The following is a 22,204-nucleotide window of genomic DNA, read 5'->3' as shown; positions in this document are numbered from 1 at the left end:
GCCAGGAGGGTGGGAGTGTAGGCAGGAGGGTGGGGGTGTGGGCAGGAGGGTGGGGGTGTAGGCAGGAGGGTGGGGGTGTGGGCGGGAGGGTGGGTGTGTAGACGGGAGGGTGGGGGTGTAGGCAGGAGGGTGGGGGTGTAGGCGGGAGGGTGGGGGTGTAGATAGGAGGGTGGGGGTGTAGGCAGGAGGGTGGGTGTGTAGACAGGAGGGTGGGGGTGTAGGTGGGAGGGTGGGTGTGTAGATGGGAGGGTGGGGGTGTAGGCAGGAGGGTGGGGGTGTAGGTGGGAGGGTGGGTGTGTAGATGGGAGGGTGGGGGTGTAGGCAGGAGGGTGGGGGTGTAGGCGGGAGGGTGGGGGTGTAGATAGGAGGGTGGGGGTGTAGACAGGAGGGTGGGTGTGTAGACAGGAGGGTGGGGGTGTAGGTGGGAGGGTGGGTGTGTAGATGGGAGGGTGGGGGTGTAGGCAGGAGGGTGGGGGTGTAGGCAGGAGGGCGGTGGTGTAGGCGGGAGGGTGGGGGTGTAGATAGGAGGGTGGGGGTGTAGACAGGAGGGTGGGGGTGTAGACAGGAGGGTGGGTGTGTAGACGGGAGGGTGGGGGTGTAGGCAGGAGAGTGGGGGTGTAGGCAGGAGAGTGGGGATGTAGGCAGGAGGGTGGGGGTGTAGGCAGGTGGGTGGAGGTGTAGGCAGGTGGGTGGAGGTGTAGGCAGGAGGGTGTGGGTGAGGGCAGGAGGGCGGGGGTGTAGGCAGGAGGGTGGGGGTGTAGACAGGAGGGTGGGTGTGTAGACGGGAGGGTGGGGGTGTAGGCAGGAGGGTGGAGGTGTAGGCAGGAGGGTGGGGGTGAGGGCAGGAGGGTGGGGTGTAGACTGGAGGGTGGGGTGTGGGCAGGAGGGTGGGGGTGTAGGCGGAAGGGTCTGGGTGTAGGCGGGAGGGGGGCTGTAGGCAGGAGGGTGGGGGTACAGGCGGGAGGGTGAGGTGTGGGCGGGAGGGTGGGGGTGTAGGCAGGGGGGAGGGGCGGGGTTGCAGGTTGGCGGGGGTCTTGTGGATTTAGCCTCCTGAGCCCTCCATCCGCTTTCCCATTCATTTCTTTTCTTGCTTTTTTTTTCTCTCTCTCTTTCCTATTTTGTTTGCCTCTTGTTGAAGAGCTCGGTTGCGGTGACAACTTTGGTAGTAATGAGTGGGTCCAGCACGGTCTCATGGAGACGGCGCAGGGGGGTGGGGAGTGAGCCCAGTGCAGCCTCATGGTGACAGTCGGGGGAGAGGAGTGGGCCCAGTGCAGCCTCATGGTGACGGTGGGGGGAGGGGAGTGGGCCCAGCGCAGCCTCAAGGTGACGGTGGGGGGAGTGGAGTGAGACCAGTGCAGCCTCTTGGTGACGGTGGGGGGAGTGGAGTGAGACCAGTGCAGCCTCTTGGTGACGGTGGGGGGAGGGGAGTGAGCCCAGCACGGTCTCATGGTGACGGTGGGTGGAGGGGAGTGAGCCCAGTGCAGCCTCTTGGTGACGGTGGGGGGAGGGGAGTGAGACCAGTGCAGCCTCTTGGTGACGGTGGGGGGAGGGGAGTGAGACCAGCGCGGTGTCATGGTGACGGTGGATGGAGGGGAGTGGGCTCAGCGCGGTCTCATGGTGACGGTGGGGTGAGGGGAGTGGGCTCAGCGCGGTCTCATGGTGACGGTGGGTGGAGGGAGTGGGCCCAGCGCAGCCTCATGGTGACGGTGGATGGAGGGGAGTGGGCCCAGCGCGGTCTCATGGTGACGGTGGGGAGGGTGAGTGGGCCCAGCGCAGCCTCTTGGTGATGGAGGGTGTAGAGAGTGGGCCCAGCGCAGCCTCATGGTGACGGTGGGTGGAGGGGAGTGGGCCCAGTGCGGTCTCATGGTGACGGTGGGGGGAGGGGAGTGGGCCCAGCGCAGCCTCATGGTGATGGTGGGGGGAGGGGAGTGGGCCCAGTGCGGTCTCATGGTGACGGTGGGTGGAGGGGAGTGGGCCCAGCACAGCCTCATGGTGACGGTGGGGGGAGGGGAGTGGGCCCAGCGCAGCCTCATGGTGACGGTGGGGGGAGGGGAGTAAGCCCAGCGCAGCCTCATGGTGATGGTGGAGGGAGGGGAGTGGGCCCAGCGCAGCCTCATGGTGATGGTGGGGGGAGGGGAGTGGGCTCAGCGCGGTCTCATGGTGACGGTGGGGTGAGGGGAGTGGGCTCAGCGCGGTCTCATGGTGACGGTGGGTGGAGGGAGTGGGCCCAGCGCAGCCTCATGGTGACGGTGGATGGAGGGGAATGGGCCCAGCGCGGTCTCATGGTGACGGTGGGGAGGGTGAGTGGGCCCAGCGCAGCCTCTTGGTGATGGAGGGTGTAGAGAGTGGGCCCAGCGCAGGCTCTTGGTGACGGTGGGGGGAGGGGAGTGGGCCCAGCGCAGCCTCATGGTGATGGTGGGGGGAGGGGAGTGGGCCCAGTGCGGTCTCATGGTGACGGTGGGGGGAGGGGAGTGGGCCCAGCACAGCCTCATGGTGACGGTGGGTGGAGGGGAGTGGGCCCAGTGCGGTCTCATGATGACGGTGGGGGGAGGGGAGTGGGCCCAGTGCGGTCTCATGGTGACGGTGGGGGGAGGGGAGTGGGCCCAGCGCAGCCTCATGGTGATGGTGGGGGGAGGGGAGTGGGCCCAGTGCGGTCTCATGGTGACGGTGGGGGGAGGGGAGTGGGCCCAGCACAGCCTCATGGTGACGGTGGGGGGAGGGGAGTGGGCCCAGCGCAGCCTCATGGTGACGGTGGGGGGAGGGGAGTAAGCCCAGCGCAGCCTCATGGTGATGGTGGAGGGAGGGGAGTGGGCCCAGCGCAGCCTCATGGTGATGGTGGGGGGAGGGGAGTGGGCCCAGCACAGTCTCATGGTGATGGGGGGGAGGGGAATGGGCCCAGCGCGGTCTCATGGTGACAGTGGGGGGAGGGGAGTGAGCCCAGTGCTGCCTCTGGGTGATGGTGGGGTAGGGGAGTGAGCCCAGCGCAGTCTCATGGTGACGGCAGGGGAGAGGGGAGTGGGCCCAGTGCGGTCTCATGGTGACGGTGGGGGGTGGGGAGGGGAGTGAGCAAAGCGCAGACTAATGGTGATGGTGGGGGGAGGGGTGTGGGCCCAGCGTGGTCTCATGGTGACAGTGTGGGAGGGGAGTGGGCCCAGCACAGCCTCATGGTGACGGTGGGGGGAGTGGAGTTTAGGCCCAGTACAGCCTCATGGTGACAGCAGGGGAGGTGGGTTTGGGCCCGGCCGGAGACCCTACGGCATTGTCAGCAGCTGCCTTGGCGAGGTGCACACGAAGCAGCCGCTTGGCTGCAGTGGAGTCAGGTTTGGTCCATCTCAGCGAGATGGAGGTGAGGACTCGGTGGCGAGAGCATCAGTGGAGGTGTGATGGCACCGAAGTGAGGGCAACTTTCATTCCAGCCTCAGCACAGTGAAGGAGACTCGTGCCTGGTCACCAGGCCCGTGGTGGGCACTTAAGAGGAACTGTTAAGGTCGGACACGCTTTCCTCATTTCGTTCCTGTTCAGCTGAGTATCCCATCAGCAGTAGCCTGGCCCCTGAAGATTTGCAGCTCCCTTTCCCACAACATCTCCTCCCTCTCCTCCATCTCTTGTGAGGCAGTCCTTAAAACCAACCCCCTCAGGGTAATATCTCCTCAAGATGCTCAGATTTTGTTTGGTGACACCCCTGAGGTTTTCAGTCTCCGAGGGCGCTACTAAAATGCAGGTCATTGTTGTTCCTTCACTGTCACAGAACCCTGGGATTCCCTCCCTTCTGGGGGTGAACCGTCAGCCAGTGACCTGCAGTGGGTAAGATGGTGACTACAATCTTCCTAAAGCTGACCCAGCCTCTAACACTCACCAATTGCAGCATAACTCTCCGAACAGCTTCCCTGCTCCCACCAGTGGGTGGTTAACATCACAATAGACACATGGAGGCCACAAACAAAACTTATCCCAGAGTGAATCTTAAACTGATTTGAATTTATTGTCACGTGTACTGAGGCACAGTGAAAAGCTTTGTCTTGCGAGCGATACAGGCAGATCACAGAGTTAGGTAGCATAGATAGTAAATAATAGGTAAACAACGGCAAAAGCAAAAACACAGGTACAGGCAAATGTTAAGAGTTTGTGAGTCCATTCAGTATTCTAACAACAGCAGGGTCGAAACTGTTTTGAAACCAGCTGGTGTGTGTGTTCAGGCTTCTGTACCTTCTCCCCGATGGTAGAGGTTGTAGGAAAACACTTTAACTCTCCCTCCCACTCCACCGAGGACATGCAGGTCCTTGGACTCCTCCACCGGCAGAACATAACAACATGACGGCTGGAGGAGGAGCGCCTCATCTTCCGCCTGGGAACCCTCCAACCACAAGGAATGAACTCAGATTTGTCCAGTTTCCTCATTTCCCCTCCCCCCACCTTGTCTCAGTCGGTTCCCTCAACTCAGCACCGCCCTCCTAACCTGCAATCCTCTTCCTGACCTCTCCGCCCCCACCCCACTCCGGCATATCACCCTCACCTTGACCTCCTTCCACCTATCACATCTCCATCGCCCCTCCCCCAAGTCCCTCCTCCCTACCTTTTATCTTAGCCTGCTTGGCACACTCTCCTCATTCCTGATGAAGGACTTATGCCCGAAACATCGAATTTCCTATTCCTTGGATGCTGCCTGACCTGCTGTGCTTTAACCAGCAACACATTTGCAGCTGTAGGAAAACATTGCCAGGGTGGGATGGATCTTTGAGAATGCTGGCGGCCTTTCCTTGACAGTGGGCCTGGGAGATGGATTCTATAGATGGGAGGTTGGCCTTTGTGATTGTCCAGGCTGAGTTCACCACTCTCTGTAACTGTCTCCGATCTTGAATGGTACATTGCCATACCAGGTAGTGATCAGTACAAAATAGGTACATGAATAGGAAAGGGTTTGGAGGGATATGGACCAGGAGCAGGCAGGTGGGACTAGTTTACTTTGGGATTATGTTCGGCATGGACCGGTTGGACCAAAGGGACTGTTTCCGTGCTTTGCTAGGACTCTCTATGTTGGTTTATACCGTGTATTGACTGATTTAGTGCAGCTCCAACAACATGTAAGAAGGCTGATGGACATATTCAGAGTACAGCAGTCCATTTGATTGGCACCACATCCACCACCCTCATCTCCACTCCCTCCACCACCGACGCTCAGTAGCAGCAGTGTGTACCATCTACAAGATGCTCTGTAGAAACTCACCAAAGATCCTCAGACAGCACCTTCCAAACCCACGACCACTTCCACTTAGAAGGACAAGGGCAGTAGATACATGGGAACGCTACCTTCAAGATGCCCACCCTCCACAAGTCCCTTACTATCCAGTCTTGGAAATACATCGCCATTCCTTCAGTATCTCAGGGTCAAGATCCTGGAATTCCCTCCTTAAGAGCATTGTGGGTCTACCCACAGCACATGGACTGCAGCGGTTCAAGAAGGCAGCTCACCCCACCTTCTCAAGGGGCAACTTAAGACAGGCAATAAATGCTGGGCCCAGTCAGTGACACCACATGGGCTGAGAATTAATTGTAAACCAATCAAACTCATGTCCATGAAATTTAAACGTCTATTTTTTCTCAAAACGAAAGCTGCAAATCTCCACTTCTGAGCAACTGAGGAACTTGTGACAATCAGGGACCTCCGGTGGTAGAAATGGGTTATTGCAGGAGAGCCAGCCTTTAGGAAGTTAAAAATCACACGATGCCAGGTTATAGTCCACCAGGTTTATTTGGAAGCATTAGCTTTCAGAGCGCCGCTCCTGCAGACCTGATGAAGGAGCAGCACTCCGAAAGATGGTGCTCCCAAACAAATAGATTAGAGTGGTGCTAGAAAAGCACAGCAGGTCAGGCAGCATCCGAGGAGCAGGAAAACCGACGTTTCGGATAACTTGGTGTGTGATTTTTAACTTGGTACACTCCAGCCCAACACCGACACCTCCAAATCAAGCCTTTAGTAAATTCACCAAAAAACTTTTCTGTAACTAGACACATAAACAACTGGTGAATAGTCATCTGTTTTTCACTTTTCTTCAAGATAAGAGATGTCAGTGTTGACTCTTTTTGCTATAGGTTTGATATCAAACACTCCCAGGACAGGAACAACAGAGGGTTAGATACAGAGTAAAGCTCTCTCTACACTGTCCCCCATCAAATACTCCCAGGGCAGGGATAGCATGGGGTTGGATACAAAGTAAAGCTCTCTCTACACTGTCCCCCATCAAATACTCCCAGAGGAGGGACAACAGAGGGTTAGATACAGAGTAAAGCTCTCTCTACACTGTCCCCCATCCAATATTCCCTGGACAAGTACAGCATAATGTTAGATACAGAGTATAGCTTCCTCTAGTCTTTTAAATTGAAAGTAAAGCTACCTTGATACTTTTAAGCTGAAATAAAAGTTCCTTGACACTGTCCCCATCAAACACTCCCAGGACTAAAACAGTATGGGGTTAGAGAGGAGAAGTGTTTTTTTAATGTTTGCATTGTTTCATAATTTGTTATCTTTGCGTAGCGTTTGCAACGGCTCCAAACAGAAAGGTGGTGTGCCACAGGAGATAGAGCCCCACCCTGCAAGGGGGTGTGCTATCTCTCCATTAGGGCACAGCCCTAATCATGCTGAGTCAAACACTGCTCTTACTGTCCCAACAGGAATCATCCAAAACGACCACTTCATCAGTTTAATGAGCGTTTATTTATTTTGGTGCATATTTATGTTTAGTTTAACATCTGGGTCTTTCCTTGGGAACCCTATGGAGACATTGGCAGGCGGAATGCCTTCACCCAGAGGGTGGGGAGTCTGTGGAATTCTCTGCCACAGACAGTGGTTGAGGGCAAAACATTGAATGATTTCAAGAAGGTGTTAGATATGGTTTTTAGGGCTAAAGGGATCAAAGGATATGGGGGAGAAAGCAGGAACAGGGGATTAAGTTGGGTGATCAGCCATGATCACATTGAAGGGGGTGTGCAGGGCCGAAGGGCTGAATGGCCTACTCCCATTCCCGTTTTTTTATGTTTCCGTCAGGACAAGTCAGGAGTGTCAGCCAGATTCTTCATCCACAAGATGAGGGCATCTCTGGCTGGGCATTTATTGCCCGTTGCTAATTGCCCAGAGGGCAGTTAAGAGTGAACCCCATTGCTGTGGGTCTGGAGGCACATGTCGGCCAGTTTCCTTCCATCAAGGGTATTCATGAACCAGAATGTTTCCAACCATTGGTAATGGATTCCAAATTTTTAGAAAAAAATTGAATTGAATTCAAGTTCTACTTTGGTTGGGTTTTGAACAGCATTATCTGGGTCTCTGGATTAAAAGTCCAGTGATACTGCCACTTACCCTCAAAGATTGTAGTCTGCATTTTCCTGTATGCCCCCTGTACCCTCTGACTTTATCCACTTCATCCTTGACTGTGTTGAAAGCTTCCATAGTTCATCATCATAGAATCCCTACTGTGTGGAACCAGGCCCTTTGGCCCAACACTGACCGTCCGAAATGTATCCCACACAGACCCATTCGCCGACGTTTACCTCTGACTAGTGCTCCTCACCTACGATTCCCTGGACACTATTGGCAATTTAGCATTCGCCTGACCTGCATATCTTTGGACTGTGGAAGGAAACCTGCATAGTGCGGGGACAATGTACAAACTCCACACAGATAGTCGCCTGAGGCTGGAGTCGAACCCAGGCCCCTGGTGCTGTGAGGCAGCAGTGCTAACCACTGAGCCACTGTGCCTTCGCAGCAGAAGAGAATTTTCCCAGACTGCCGAGTGTCTGAGTGAAGAACATTTCTCCTCTGTCTCCATCTGAGAGAGGAATGTCAGTTGCAATCGAATTACAGCTCACCAAAATTAAGTGGGTAATTTTAAGAAAGGATTCTGTGACTGACAAGGCCAAAGTTTGTTGCTCATGAGCTGATTGGTTCTCTAGGCCATTTCTGAGAGCACTTAAGAATCAACTACATCGCTGTGGGTCTGGAGTCATGTGTAGGCCACACCAGGTAAGGATGCCAGATTTCTTCCCAAAAGGCCATTAGTGAACCAGATGGGTTTTCTCCAAACAGTGGATTTATTGACATCAGTAGATTCTAAATTCTGTAGGAGCAGGACTTGAACCTGCGTCCTCAGAGCATTACCTGAGTTTCTGGATCAATAGCCCAATAATAATATCACTAGGCCATCAAATTGAATTTATATGGCGCCTATAATAGAGGAACGCATTCCAAGGTCCTTCAAAGAAGCATTACCAAACAACATGTGACAGGAGGAAGTGGGTTTTCAGACAGATCACTGCACGATTGGTGTTAAAGGGTGTCTTAAATCGGGAAGTTGAGATGGAGGGAGAGGTTGAGGCTGGGTGGAGGGGGGGGGGGAGGAAGCGGGTGGGATCGAGGTTGCAGAGATGCGCTGAAGGGATTCTAAAATATCAGTTTCAAAATGGAGGTGTTGCTCAACTGGGAGTTAGTGTAAGCTGTTGGACATGGTATTGGTTATTTGAAAAGGTACAACATATTGGCAAAAATGAGAGTGCCGCTCTGGGTTACACCAGCCCACACCATGGCATTGCCAGGGGCCCATTCTGAGCTGCACCAGCCCACACCATGGCATTGCCAGGGGCCCATTCCGGGTTACACCAGCCCACACCATGGCATTGTCAGGGGCCCATTCTGAGCTGCACCAGCCTGCACCATGGCATTGTCAGGGGCCCATTCTGAGCTGCACCAGCCCACACCATGGCATTGCCAGGGGCCCATTCCGGGTTACACCAGCCCACACCATGGCATTGTCAGGGGCCCATTCTGAGCTGCACCAGCCTGCACCATGGCATTGTCAGGGGCCCATTCTGAGCTGCACCAGCCCACACCATGGCATTGCCCCAGGGGCCCACTCTGGGTTACATCAGCCCACCCCATGGCATTGTCAGGGGCCCATTCTGAGCTGCACCAACCTGCACCATGGCATTGCCAGGACGGAAGCAAATCTCCTGCTCCAGGCTTCACAGGTTACCCGACCGTATCTGTAGCCATGCTGCCCCGAAATGCCTCGATGCTGAAGAGCTCTCTTCATCAGGTACTTTGGAGAAAAGAAGGGGAAAGAGAATGGAAGGAAGAAAAGCTGACAAAGAGGATGAGCCCAGGCACAGGGGCCTGCACACCTCCAACCCCGCCGCCGCCATCTTGAAAGATAAACGGGAACGTATCCTCTGCCTCCGAAAGGAACACCTTTAATTATTTGGGGTGGAGGTGGGGACAGTGGGATCTTGGCAGCCATTTCTCCAGGGCAACGCATCGGCCAATCAGAGCCAACCTTCTGAATAATCAGCTTTCTTTCGCCCTGCAGTATAAATTGTGGTGATGGTTTGAAATTTGGCATTCTTGCATGTGTGTCCTGATGACAGCCATCATGTGAACTGGGATGGACAAACTCATAAGTCACATGACAGCAGGTCATAGTTCAACAGGTTTATTAGAAATCACAAGCTTTTGGAGCGACGGTCTGAGAACCTGCGTTTTCAAATAAACCTGTTGGACTGTGACCTGGCGTTGTGTGACTTCTGAGTTTGTCCTGATGAAACCACCTCAGTGGCCTGTCTCCTTTGTCAGGAAGGGTTTCACGTGAGTGTAACAGTCCGTGTCTGCAGCCAGCCAGCCAGCCAGCTGGGTTGGTTTCTGAATCAGTCGTCCGGCAGACCTCCTGCACCCTCCCCCCTGGCGGGGCGTGGGCAGTGCCTGATAACCCGAGCATGTCTCTGAGCTCCCCGCCCCCGTCATTGAGCCAGGCTTCCTGCAACGACTGCTTGGAGTGAACAGGCAAAAGCCCATGGTCTGAGCAATGCAGGCTCAGGTGAGAGAAAACTTCCATCCAGACAGTGAGACTGCCATCAACAAACTCATCAGCATCAACTACTACACCTCTTACGTCTACCTAGCCATGGTAAAATCCTCCCTTTTTATCAACATCGTACACGATACAGTGGGAACTGAATTGGCCTTTTAAAATGCTACAAAGAATTTCTTATGTCTGAAAAAGACACCTTTTTTAAACCTCTCGGTGATTATATTGTGTCAAATATTGCGTGTCGTTTTGCCCTCTGGGTTCAGATGGCATCATCTCAGAATCAGGGGTCACTTATAAGATGAGGAATAGTTTCCTCTCTCTGTGGGGAGTGAAACTGTGGAATGCTTTCCCACAGAGGGCTTCCGAGGCTGGGACGTTAAGTACATTTGATTTGATTTGATTTATTGTGGTCATGTGTACCTAAGTACAGTGAAAAGGTTTTGTTTTGTGAGCAGTACAGGACAGATCACAGCAAACAAGGACATGCAGACCACACGGTACTTAGACAGAGTTGAGGTGCTTAGACACAGGAGATGCACAAAGCAAGATCAACAATAGATTTGAAATTTGAGAGCTCCATCTTAATTCTAATACCGGGGGGGGGAAGCTTTTCTTGAATCTGTCTGCGCATGTGTTCAAAGTTCTGTACTTTCTGCCTGACGGAAGGGAGTGGAAGAGGCTATCACCGGGGTGGGAGGGGTCTTTGATGATGATGGCGGCCTTTCCGAGGCAGTGAGCAGACTGTCCGTAACGGAAGGTTGCCTGCCGTGATGGTTTGGGCTGTGCACCCCACCTTCTGTAGTTTCTTACTGTCCTGAGCAGAGCAGCTACTGTTCCAGGCCATCTTGCACCCGGGCACTTTGCTGTCAATGGTCCATCTGTGAAAGCTGGTGATGTTTAATCAGTAAGGGGATCGAGGGTAATGGGGAAAATGCAGGAAAGTGAGGTTGAGAGTTAGCAGATCACCCCTGATCCTCTTGAAAGGAGGAGCAGACTGGATGGGTTTCTGCTCCTATCTAAGCAAAAGTGAGGACCATGTAAAAACAAGGGCTGCAGATGCTGGAAACCAGATTCTGGATTAGAGTGGTACTGGAAAAGCACAGCTGGTCAGGCAGCATCCAAGGAGCAGGAGAATCAACATTTCGAGCAAAAGTCCTTCATCAGCCTGATGAAGGGCTTTTGGTCGAAACGTTGATATTCCTGCTCCTCGATTGCTACCTGACCTGCTGTGCTTTTCCAGCACCACACTCCCAACTTCTGCTCCTATATACTGTGGTCTTTCAGGAGAATATTGTTTTCTTTATGCAGTATTCTCAAGACAAGCAGGGATGAGGCCAAGAGAGAACTTGCATTTTCATTGTGCTATCTATTATTGCAGGTTGTTGCAAAGTGCTGCACAGCCAGAAGTCGTGTTTAAGATGCACAACGTGGTTGGAATTTATTCATGTGTTCCAATGTCAAACAAAGTCGGAAATTTGTCTTAACACACGGTGTATTGAAGTGGGTGTGATCTTAACTCCAGGACTCAGGAAACAGTTGAGATGTCAGCCATGGCAAAGATGGGACTCAGACTATTTAACCATGGAGGCATCACAAGCCCATTTGATCCAAACATCAGCCAATCTCACAGCAGACAGGCACCACCTCACAGATTTGACCAGACCCTTGCTTCCCAATCCATCCATGAGGGGTCCCTATATCCACCTGTTGCTTCTGCTGCCAAGGTCAACGAATTGATTGAGTGTTCCCCCCTTCATTCCCACTGAGGATTTGACAGCACCACCCTCTTGGTACACACCCGCATCATACCCATCAGGACAGCTCGCCATAGACCTCGACAAAAGTCGACTCAGGCGACTGACTGTGTGGAGTTTGCACGTTCTCCCCGTGTCTGCGTGGGTGTCCTCCGGGTGCTCCGGTTTCCTCCCACAGTCCAAAGATGTGCGGGTCAGGTGAATTGGCCATGCTAAATTGCCCATAGTGTTAGGTAAGGGGTAGATGTAGGGGTATGGGTGGGTTGCGCTTCGGCGGGTCGGTGTGGACTTGTTGGGCCGAAGGGCCTGTTTCCACACTGTAAGTAATCTAAAAAAAAACCTAACCCCATGCTGGGAGTGTTGGATGGGAATATTATAGAGGGAGCTTCACTCTGTATCTAATCCTGATCTGGGACGGTTTGACGGGGACAGTATAGACGGAGCTTGACTTGGTATCTAACCTCATGCTGCCCCTGTCCTGGGAGTATTGGATTTGGACAGTGTAGAGGGAGCTTTACTCTGAATCTAATCTTGTGCTGTCCCTGTCCATGTTATGTTGAATGTGGACAGTGTAGAGGGATCTTTAGTCTGTATCTACCCTCATGATGTCCCTGTCCTGGAAGTGTTGGATGGGGACAGTGCAGAGGGAGCTTTGATCTGTTTTTAACCCTGTGTTGCCCCTGTTCTGGGAGTGTTTGATGCGGACAGTGTAGTGTGAGGATGTGTATGTTTATTAAGTGTGTGGTGGTATGTTTCCACACGCGTGACTGTATGTGAGTGTGAGTACAGTTTATGAATGGGAACCAGGCTTGATCTTGACCAGTAAGGTCTGATCAAACTGCCTGCCACATGATCCCAGCTGGAGAAGGGACAGGCTCTCGAAATCTTACTTTCTCTCAGGGATGATGGCATTCCAGAACCCAGAGCAGAGTTCTGCAAACCATTCGGATTTGGAAAAAGACATTGTAAAATGACTTATTCCTCCAACCAACCCTCCTCAAACATTAAAAGAGTGGAGAATTAGCCACAAATACATGCAGCAAATTGTTTTAAAAATGGAAATTGCTGGAAAAGCTCTGCAGGTCTGGCAGTAATTGCAGAGAGAAATCAAGAGCTAATATCTCAGGTCTTGTGACCTTTCCTGAAAACTGAGGTTATTGAGTCACAGTCATACAGCACAGAACTATACCCTACGGTCCAACTCATCCAGCCCGACCACATTTCCCAAAACAAACTAATCCCACTTGTCTGCGTTTGGCCTATATCCCTCTAAATCTTTCCTATCCATGCATCTATCCAAACGTCTTTTAACTATTGTAACTGGACCTGCATCTTCCACCTCCTCTGGCAGTTCATTCTACCTGTAGGTCACTGGACCCGAAACATTCATTCTGATTCCTCTCCACAGATGCTGCCAGACCTGTTGAGCTATTCCAGCAGTTTCTGTTTTTGTTTCTGATTTACAACCTCAGTTTTTATTCAGCAATTGATTTTTGCTATCTAACCTCTGGCCCAGGGGATTGTCACTTGACAGATGCACTCAGCAAGGAGTGGACCATGATTAATTAAACTCATTTTGACGGCAAATAGTGCATTTCGTTAAACCTCTGCTTCTGAGAAAGTGAAAGACAAATTATCCATAACCTGCTGTCTTATTAGAGAGCCATAACTCAGAGCAATTTTAACCCGAGGCAATGGGAGAGATTGAGAAGGACGGCTTCACAGGAGGCTCCCAAGCACTGAGGATGTCACCTAGACAGGGGACGAAACGTCTGCAACACAAATTCCCAGCTCGGCGAACAGAACCACAACAACGAGCACCCGAGACACAAATCTTCTCACAAACTTTGAACCTCAGCAAATGTGTCACTCACCAGCCATCCAGCCAACTGAACTAACCAAGAAAGCACCATTCACTTAAGAGCATAGAGTCATAGAGATGTACAGCATGGAAACAGACCCTTCGGTCCAACCTATCCATGCCGACCAGATATCCCAACCCAATCTAGTCCCACCTGCCAGCACCCGGCCCATATTCCCCCAAACCCTTCTTATTCATATACCCACCCAAATGTCTCTTAAATGTTGCAATTGTACCAGCCTCCACCACTTCCTCTGGCAGCTCATTCCATACACGTACCATCCTCTATGTGAAACAGTTGCCCCTTATGTGTCTTTCATATCTTTCCCATCTCACCCTAAACCTATGCCCTCTAGTTTTGGACTCCCCGACCCCAGGGAAAAGACTTTGCCGATTTACACTATCCATGTTTGCACAAAAAAACCCTTTAAAATCTTCTGGAAATGGTGCGTTTTTCTTTGTGATTACCTTGTCCAGCATTGCAGCTCTTCGGGTAATTTGAACTAAATTTTACGAAGTGGCTTTTCAAGTTTGCTGATCCCCTCCCCTCCCCCACCGCCATCAATCTGTCGAAAGCATTAATCGGTGTGCTGTTTTCTTTCAAAAAAAGTCTTTCTATTTCGAACGGGACGACGTTGCACTGGAGAACTTTGCAAAGTACTTCCACAAACTATCGGAACTGCTGCGTGAAAACGCCGAGGAGCTGACCAACTACCAGAAGCTAAGGGGAGGTCGGGTCCGGCTGGAGGATATTGAGGTGAGCTGTTTGCTTCTGTCCCACTGTGTGTACGTATCTCGCTGTCATTTCTCTCCCCAGTGAGTGTAAAGTGCTTCCTGTAAGCTCTTGCCCAGTGTACATTCATGTACGTTCAAGAAATATTTCGATGTGCACTTGTGCCGCCATAGCCCAAGTGCTAGAAAATGGGATTCTATGATTCTAACCCCCTTTTTTTTCCTTTTAGTCCTCTTCCCTTTCATGCCTGAAGGTGTTGTGTGACAATGTGAGGGAGCTGGATTCACATCAATGGAGATAGCATCATTAACACAGGGAGCTGAGTGGGAGGGTTTTACTGAGTGACAGTGTGAGGGAGCTGGATTATTATCACTAATATCACTAATTTGGAAGCACTTGTTGGATATAATCTGGTGTTGTGTGATTTTTAACTTTGTCCATCCCAGTGCAACACCATCACCTCCACACCATGACTACATTACCAGTGACTGCATTTGGAAAAGAAATCCGCCAATTTTCCTGGCCTGGTTAATCTGTGACTCCAGTCCCACAGCCTAGAGAGCCATTGAGCTCCAGGGCAATTAGGGATAGGTATCAAATACCAGCCTTGCCAGCAACACCCTCAATCCCCATGTGGGATTTCCTTGGGCACTGCAGTTCACAGTATCTACCACTAGATAGCAGTAGACTGTTGATTTTTGCAAAGAGTGTTTTCAATGTTAACCTTCCCAAAGCTGCAGCCGGCCTAGGGTTCTTGTGATACAGTGGTAGTGCCCCTACCTCTGAGACAGGTGGCCTGGCTTCAAGTCTCAGTTCCTCTTGAGGACTGGTTATAACATTGCTGAACAGGTTGATTAGAAAACTTTAAGACAAATACACTTGAGAGCATTGTGGGCGGCACAGTGGTTAGCGCGGCTGCCTCACAGCACCTGAGACCCGGGTTCAATTCCCGCCTCAGGCGGCTGACTGTGTGGAGTTTGCACGTTCTCTCCGTGTCTGTGTGGGTTTCCTCTGGATGCTCCGGTTTCCTCCCACAGTCCAAAGATGTGCGGGTTAGGTGAATTGGCCATGCTAAATTGCCCATAGTGTTAGGTAAGGGGTAAATGTAGGGGTAGGGGTATGGGTGGGTTGCGCTTCGGCGGGTCGGTGTGGACTTGTTGGGCTGAAGGGCCTGTTTCCACACTAAGTAATCTAATCTATTGAAAGTTATGAAGCTATTGAAGAGTGGGTACTGTGGCAGTGTAGCAGAGATAGTGGGACATTTTCTGCACAGCAAGATCCCATCAGGTGCAATGAGCCAACCAGCAGATCATCTGCTACAGCAATAAGCTGCAACAGAAACCTCTCTGTATTTGCATAATGCCCTTCACAACCCCAACTTGTAAAGTGGTTTCTGGAAGTGTAGTCAGTTGCTGTTGTGTGGGAAAAGTTGCAGTTACCAACTTGCTGACAGTCAGCTCCCACAAGCAGCAACGTGGTAATGACCAGGTAAACGTGAGATCACCCAACTCGTCCGTGCCCTAACTTACGCCATGTTCTGATCACCCATCGCCCCTGTGGACGCTGACCTAGTTCACAATCCCTGTAGTTTCAAACTTCTCAAGCTTTGTCTTCAAAGCCCTCCCCATCTCCATAATCTGCTCCAGCCTCACAACTTTCCAAGATGGCAGCCTCCCCTCATTCTGACAATTTGAGCATCCCTGGTGTGAATCACTGACAAACCCTGGTGGCTATGTCGTTAGCTCTAACCTGCAGAATTCCCTTCCTGAACCTCTCCACCTCTTCACCACTTTATCTCAATTCCCACCTTGAAACTGCTCCTTAAAGCCTATCTCGGTGACCAAACCTGAACCAATATCTCCTGAAGCGGCTGAGTATCATATATTGTTTTACAATGCATCTGTGAATCCTCTTGGGAGATTTGTTACATGAATGACGCTGTATAAATACAACTTGTAGTTATAATCTGTTACAAACATAGAAACAAGGAACAGGAGTAGGCCATTCAGCCCTTCGATCCTGCTGCACCATTCAGTACAGTCGTGGCTGATCATCCAACTTAATCTCCTGTTCCTGCTCTCTCCCCCTTACCCTTTGATCCCTTTAGCCCTAAGAACTATATCTAACGCCTTCTTGAAAATATTCAATGTTTTGGCCTCAACCACTTTCTGTGGCAGAGAATTCCCCAGACTCCCCACTCTCTGGGTGAAGACATTTCTCCTCATTTCAGTCTGAAATGACCCATTGCATATCCTTAGACCATGACCCTCCCATGGTTCTGGACTCTACTGGTCATCACAAACATCCTTCTTGTGTTTACCCTGTCTAGTTCTGTTAGATTGTTACAGGTTTGGGGGAGGCAATAGCCTAGTGGTGTTATCGCTGGACTGTTAATCCAAAAACCTGATAACGTTCCAGGGACCTGGGTTCGAATCTCACCACAGCGGATGCTGGAAGTTGAATTCAATGAAAATTCTGGAATAAAGACTCGAATGATGACCATGAATCCATTGTCAAGGAAAACCTCATCTGGTTCAGTAATGTCCTTGAGGGAAGGAGATGTCTATCCTTACCTAGTCTGGTCCACGTGTTACTCCAGACCCACCACAATGGTGGCTTACACCAACTGCCCTCTGGGCAAGTAGGGATGGGCATTACATCAGCCTGCATCTTGTGATGAATATTAACAAAATCTGACATGGCAGGTTACTCAGGTGGTCGCACTGACACCTTCTAATGGCTTGACCAAGCTGCCTCGATTCTAAAATTCTTGCTCTTGTTGTGCTCCCCACTCTCCAAACCCACCTCCCATCCTCTTCCTTCTTCAGCCCTAGCAGATCATCCTAATGAATGGTAGAGCAGGTTTGAGGGACCAAATGGCCCATTCCTGCCCCTATTACTTACGGCCTTTTGGCTATAACCTGCCAAACTGTAACCTCGCTCCCCAACAGACGTTTAGCCTTTTACACATTCCCACTTTCCATCGCTTTCCCTCTGGTGATCACTCCTACAGCTGCCTGAGGACCTAAACTCTGGAATTCCCTCCCTAACCCCCACCAGCCCCCTTTCTCTCTCTCTGCCTCCTTTCACCTTAGAGACGCTTCTTAAAACCTACAGCTTTGACCAAACTTCTGATCATCTGTCCTAATACCACTCCATATGTGTTGAGTGATGTCTGGAGCCTGGTCCAGTGATGCACCATGGGAAATTTAATAACAACAACAGGCACTACACCATCGCAGGTCACTGTCACTGCCAGTGTTCACTGCATCTGGAAGGCTGGAAGGTGTCACAATGTTGATCTATTTACAAGGTTACTATGGCCTTTTCCAGGGAGGGGGTAACTGGCCAGGCTCCAACTCGGCTGGGTTTGAAAGGTTTATTGAAGCCTTTTTGTTTACCCCTAACAGATAATGCCTCCAGCCTATCGCTTTTAAGCCTTAAAAGTAACCAGTCTAATCAAAGGGGAGTGGCCAGCTCGCTGTGCAGCTAGCCTTCGTTTAGATTAGAGTTTTGATTCAGTTCAGCAGCAGTGTGTGTGTGAAGACATGCTGCTGGGGCAAGTCCAGCCGGGTACTCACTCTCTCTAACTTCAAGCCTGTAAGCTCTGGTTGGTTTCATTTTTACTCTTTGTGCTGAGGGGTCTCTTTATGGAGATTGTTGCAAGTATTTTCGGAACCGCATCACTAAGTCGGGATAGTCTGTCGGGTTTTTGGATAGGAAACGTTATCCTGTATTCTGTTTTCTGTTCTTTGTGTTTCATTCTGTAATTTTGGCAATAAATTCTGTTTGTTTAAAACTTGGCTGTCTGACCAGCTAATTCACTCCAGGAATATCCACTGTACGCTAACCTAAAACGAATTTATGGTCAGGGCTACCTGCTTAAAAATGATTTGAGGGGTTGGGCCTGGCCCATAACAAAGGGAGGAGTCAATCCCCAAATTTGATTCTGCCCCCTGTGCAAACTATGGAGTTGGTGTGAAATTGCAAGGCGTCGAAGGAATTTGCATCCAGCGTGTCCGAAATGGACAGAATTCACAGCTTCCTCTCCACCATCCCCACTTTACTTACAGAGAGAGTCACACTGACAAGAGATTAGAGTTTTGCTGCTGATTTGATTTATTGATGCCACGTGGGCTGAGATGCAGTGAAAGGTGTTACTGTGCATGCTACCATAGTAGATCATGCCGTACGGAGTGTATCAGGATCACAGAACAGAATGTAGTATACAATGTTACAGCCACAGAGAAGGGGCACAGGGAGAAATCAGAATTAACAATGAGAGGTCGATTCAAAAGTCTGATAACAGTGGGGGAGAAGCTGCTCTTGAATCGGTTTGTACGTGTATTCAAACTTTTAGATCTTCTGTCCAACGGAAGAGGATGGAAGAGAGTATAACCGGGGTGGGGGTGGTCTTTGATTATGTTGGTTGTTTTCCCGAGGCAGCGGGAGGTGTGGATGGAGTCAATGGACGGAAGGCTGGTTTGCGTGATGGACTGGGCTATGTTCACAACGCTCTGTCATGTTTTGTGGTCATAGAGTCACATAGATGTACAGCACAGAAATACACATTTCAATCCAACCTCTCCATTGCTCACCAGATGTCCTAAATTAATCTAGTCCCATTTGCCAGCATTTTGCCCATATCCCTCCAAACCCTTCCTATCCATATACCCATCCAGATGCCTTCTAAATGCTGCAATTGTAACAGCTTCTACCACTTCCTCTGGCAGTTCATTCCGTACATGTACCAACCTCTGTGAAAAAAAGTTGCCCCTTAGATCCATTTTAAATCTTTCTCCTCTCACCCTAAACCTATGCCCTCCAGTTCTGGACTTCCCCCACCCCAGGGAAAAGATGTTGTCTATTTATCCAATCCATGTCCTTCATGATTTTGTAAACATCTATAAGGTCACCCCTCAGCCTCTGATGCTCCAGGGAAAACAGCCCCAGCCTGTTCACCCTCGGGAAGGGCAGTTGCCAAGCCACACGGTGGTGCCTCCAGGCTTCTGTAGAGAGAGACAGTGAGAGAGAGAGATCTCATTTTGACTCTTTTCCTGGCACAGAAACCAGACAGGCAAGAATGGACCAATGGGTTGGAAGCTCTTCAGTATGCACTTGATCTGCAGAAAACTATCAACAAATCTCTCTTGGAACTGCATCGCCTGGCTTTCGATAAACATGACCCTCAGGTAGCTCGCGTTTTGTTCCTTATGGGCTGTTGCCCCTGCCACTGGGCACATTGTTATTGATGTATAGAACAGGGGTGGCACGGTGGTTCAGTGGTTAGCACTGCTGCTTCACAGCACCAGGAACCTGGGTTCGATTCCACCCTTGGGTGACTGGGTGGAGTTTGCACATTCTCCCCATATCTGCATGGGCTTCTTCCCACAATCCAAAGATATATCAGTTAGATGGTCATTGGATAAACATATGGGTGAAAATTGAACAGTGTAGGATAAATAGGCTTCAGATTGGTTCCACAGGTCATGCAACATCAAGGGCCAAAGGGCTGTATTGTTCTATGGATTGACCATGTTAAATTGCCCCATAATGTGGAGGCTAAGTGGGTTAGCCATGGAAGATGCAGGGTAATAGGGATAGGGTAGGTGGTGTGGTTCTGAGCAGGATTCTCTCTGGAGGATGGGTATGGACTCAATGGCCTCCTTCCACACTTGTAGGGATTCTAACTGCCCTCATTACCCAGTGAATGTGGGGTTTATGGGCACGTCCATCTCATGACACCCTTTGTCATGAACAGCAATATTTCACTTGCTTCCCTGGTGCCAAATGGATTCCATTCCTGATTGACTCTGAACTCCCTAAGTGTACTTTAGCTCTTTTTTAAGAAACTGGGCGTGCTGTAAATCAGAAGCAAAAACAGAAATTGCTGGAAAAGCTCAGCAGGTCTAGCAGCATCCCTGGAGAGAAATCGGAATTAATGTTTCAGGGTCAAGTGACCTTCAGAACAGAATTCTTAACTCTTTCTCACTGCAGGGATGCTACCAGACTTGCTGAGTTCCTCCAGCATATGACATTTCTGTTTCAGGTTTCCAACATCACAGATCTTCGGTTCTGTGACTGGTAGTGACCAATCTCATATCATCAAGTGTAATAACTGACCGGAGTCACTGAGTTATTTCACATTTAGTTTATTTTATTGTTCTTTCAGATGTGCAACTACCTCGAGTCCAATTTCTTGGACAGCAGCGTAGAAACGCTGAAGACGTTGGGAGATCACATCACAAGTCTCAAGAAGTTGACCATGGGCAAGCTGAGTGGAATGGGCGAATACCTCTTCAACAAGCACACCCTCGGATAGAAGGACCTGACTGTGGGAAGGTCAAGTCTCTCTCTTTATAACCTCTACCTGCGCCATACTGAAATCCAAAATATTTTAGGCGGATTGGTGAAGGAATGAGAATTGGAAGGAAATATTTGTCTGTGGAGTGGCCGTGGCAATATTATGTAATAAATAACTTTAATTGAAAAGTATTATGGATTTCATGGGTGTTTCTCTTTTAAAGCTGTAGCCCTTCTCTCACAGCTCCAGACAACATGGAATCACTACAGTGTGCAACCAAGCCATTTGGCCCATTAAGTCCACACTAACCCTCTGAAGAGCATCCCACCCAGAACAACCCTATCCCTATAACCCTGCATTTCCCATGGCCATTTCATCTAACCTGCACATCCTTGGACTGTGGGAGGAAACCGGAGCACCCGGAGAACCCACACAGACACAGGGAGAATGTGCAAACTCCACACAGACCGTGGTCCTGAGAGCAGAATTGAAGCAAGGTCCCTGGCACCATGAGGCAGAGTGCTGACCGCCGAGCCACCCCTGCGCTCTGATCTTTTTCCTCAGAAGACTAATGAGTCGAATTTCTATAACCATTTCTTTCTCTAGGGAGCAAGTACTCGGTCAGACTAATACTTACACTGCAGGTTCGATTCTCTATCCTGACGGGCGGGTTTGGAGCTGTCTCACCGCACTGTCTCTGAAAGTGGAAGGTGAAGACTATGAAGGCAATAGCTCAGAGTGAGGCACTGGTTGACAAATTCCTGCCTTCAGGCAGGGTGCACATTGTACATAAATATTGTCAAACTGATGAAGGGCTTTTGCCCGAAACATCGATTTTCCTGCTCCCCTGATGCTGCCTGACCTGCTGTGCTTTTCCAGCACCACTCTAATCTCCAGCATCTGCAGTACCCACTTTCACCTAGTTCATGTTAATTTATTACAAGGGAATTGAATACAAAGGTAGGGAGGTTCTGCCTCAGTGCTACAGGACACCAGTACTCCCTGTAAGTCCCACATATGTAACAGCTCCCATATTCACTGCAGAATACTCAAGGGAACACTACAGGATACTGGGGAGGCCACATCTGGAGGATTGAGTACAGTATTGGGTTCCTTACTGAAGGAAGGGTATCAATGTATTGAAAGTAGTTCAGAGATCTTCTCCCAGACTGGTAAAAGCAAAACACTGCGTAAGCATTGCTCGTTCTGAGCTTTGCTTGTTTCTGGTTCCCTGGCCACATGGACGGTTTTCTTGATGGTGGAAATATTGAACAAAATGATCTTGCACGTGGTGTTTAACCAACTCCTGCCCTTACACTCACCAGACGGAGGAAGAAAAATAAATAAGATAAGAAATCTGAGGCAGAGAACAGGTGGAAAAGCTCAGCAGGTCTTTGGAGAGAGAGAGCTGACTAGTTTTTGGAATGAGTGGGTTGTCTTATGAGGAAGGATTGGACTGATGGGGCTTGTATTCACTGGGGTTTAAACAGGAAGCAGCAACTTGATTGAAACAGAGAAGACCATGTGGGGTCTTGACAGGCTGGATGTGCTGGGGGGGTGCGGGGTGTGTAGGGGGTGGGAGAATCTAGAGTCAGGGGGCTCCTGTTTAAAATGAGAGACTGTCTATGTAAATGGGAGAGGGGAGGGGGGAATCTTTTTTGTAGAAATTGCTTTTTTGAAATTTGGTGGAAGTAGGATCTG

The 22,204-nt window shown here is 50.4% G+C and overlaps 1 protein-coding gene across 2 annotated transcripts; it reads left to right on the top strand.

Annotated features, from left to right (window-relative positions):
* Positions 1 to 9,772: 9,772 nt before the first annotated feature.
* On the top strand, positions 9,773 to 20,694 carry LOC132831439 (ferritin, lower subunit-like). Of its 2 annotated transcripts, none has more exons than XM_060849591.1 (4): positions 9,773 to 9,857; positions 14,077 to 14,223; positions 19,266 to 19,391; positions 20,372 to 20,694. In XM_060849591.1, the coding sequence occupies exons 1-4, from the start codon at positions 9,846 to 9,848 to the stop codon at positions 20,519 to 20,521; spliced, it is 435 nt and encodes a 144-aa protein (XP_060705574.1). In that variant the 5' UTR covers positions 9,773 to 9,845; the 3' UTR covers positions 20,522 to 20,694. The 2 variants fall into 2 exon arrangements, with proteins under 2 accessions (XP_060705574.1, XP_060705573.1); XM_060849590.1 differs by having other exon boundaries at positions 9,774 to 9,947.
* Positions 20,695 to 22,204: the final 1,510 nt, after the last annotated feature.

Source organism: Hemiscyllium ocellatum, chromosome 33 (genome assembly GCF_020745735.1).
Source record: "Hemiscyllium ocellatum isolate sHemOce1 chromosome 33, sHemOce1.pat.X.cur, whole genome shotgun sequence".
NCBI classification, from domain to species: Eukaryota; Metazoa; Chordata; class Chondrichthyes; order Orectolobiformes; family Hemiscylliidae; genus Hemiscyllium; species Hemiscyllium ocellatum.
The sequence above is the reverse complement of the archived record's forward strand: the minus strand, read 5'-3'. Positions and strand labels throughout refer to the sequence as shown.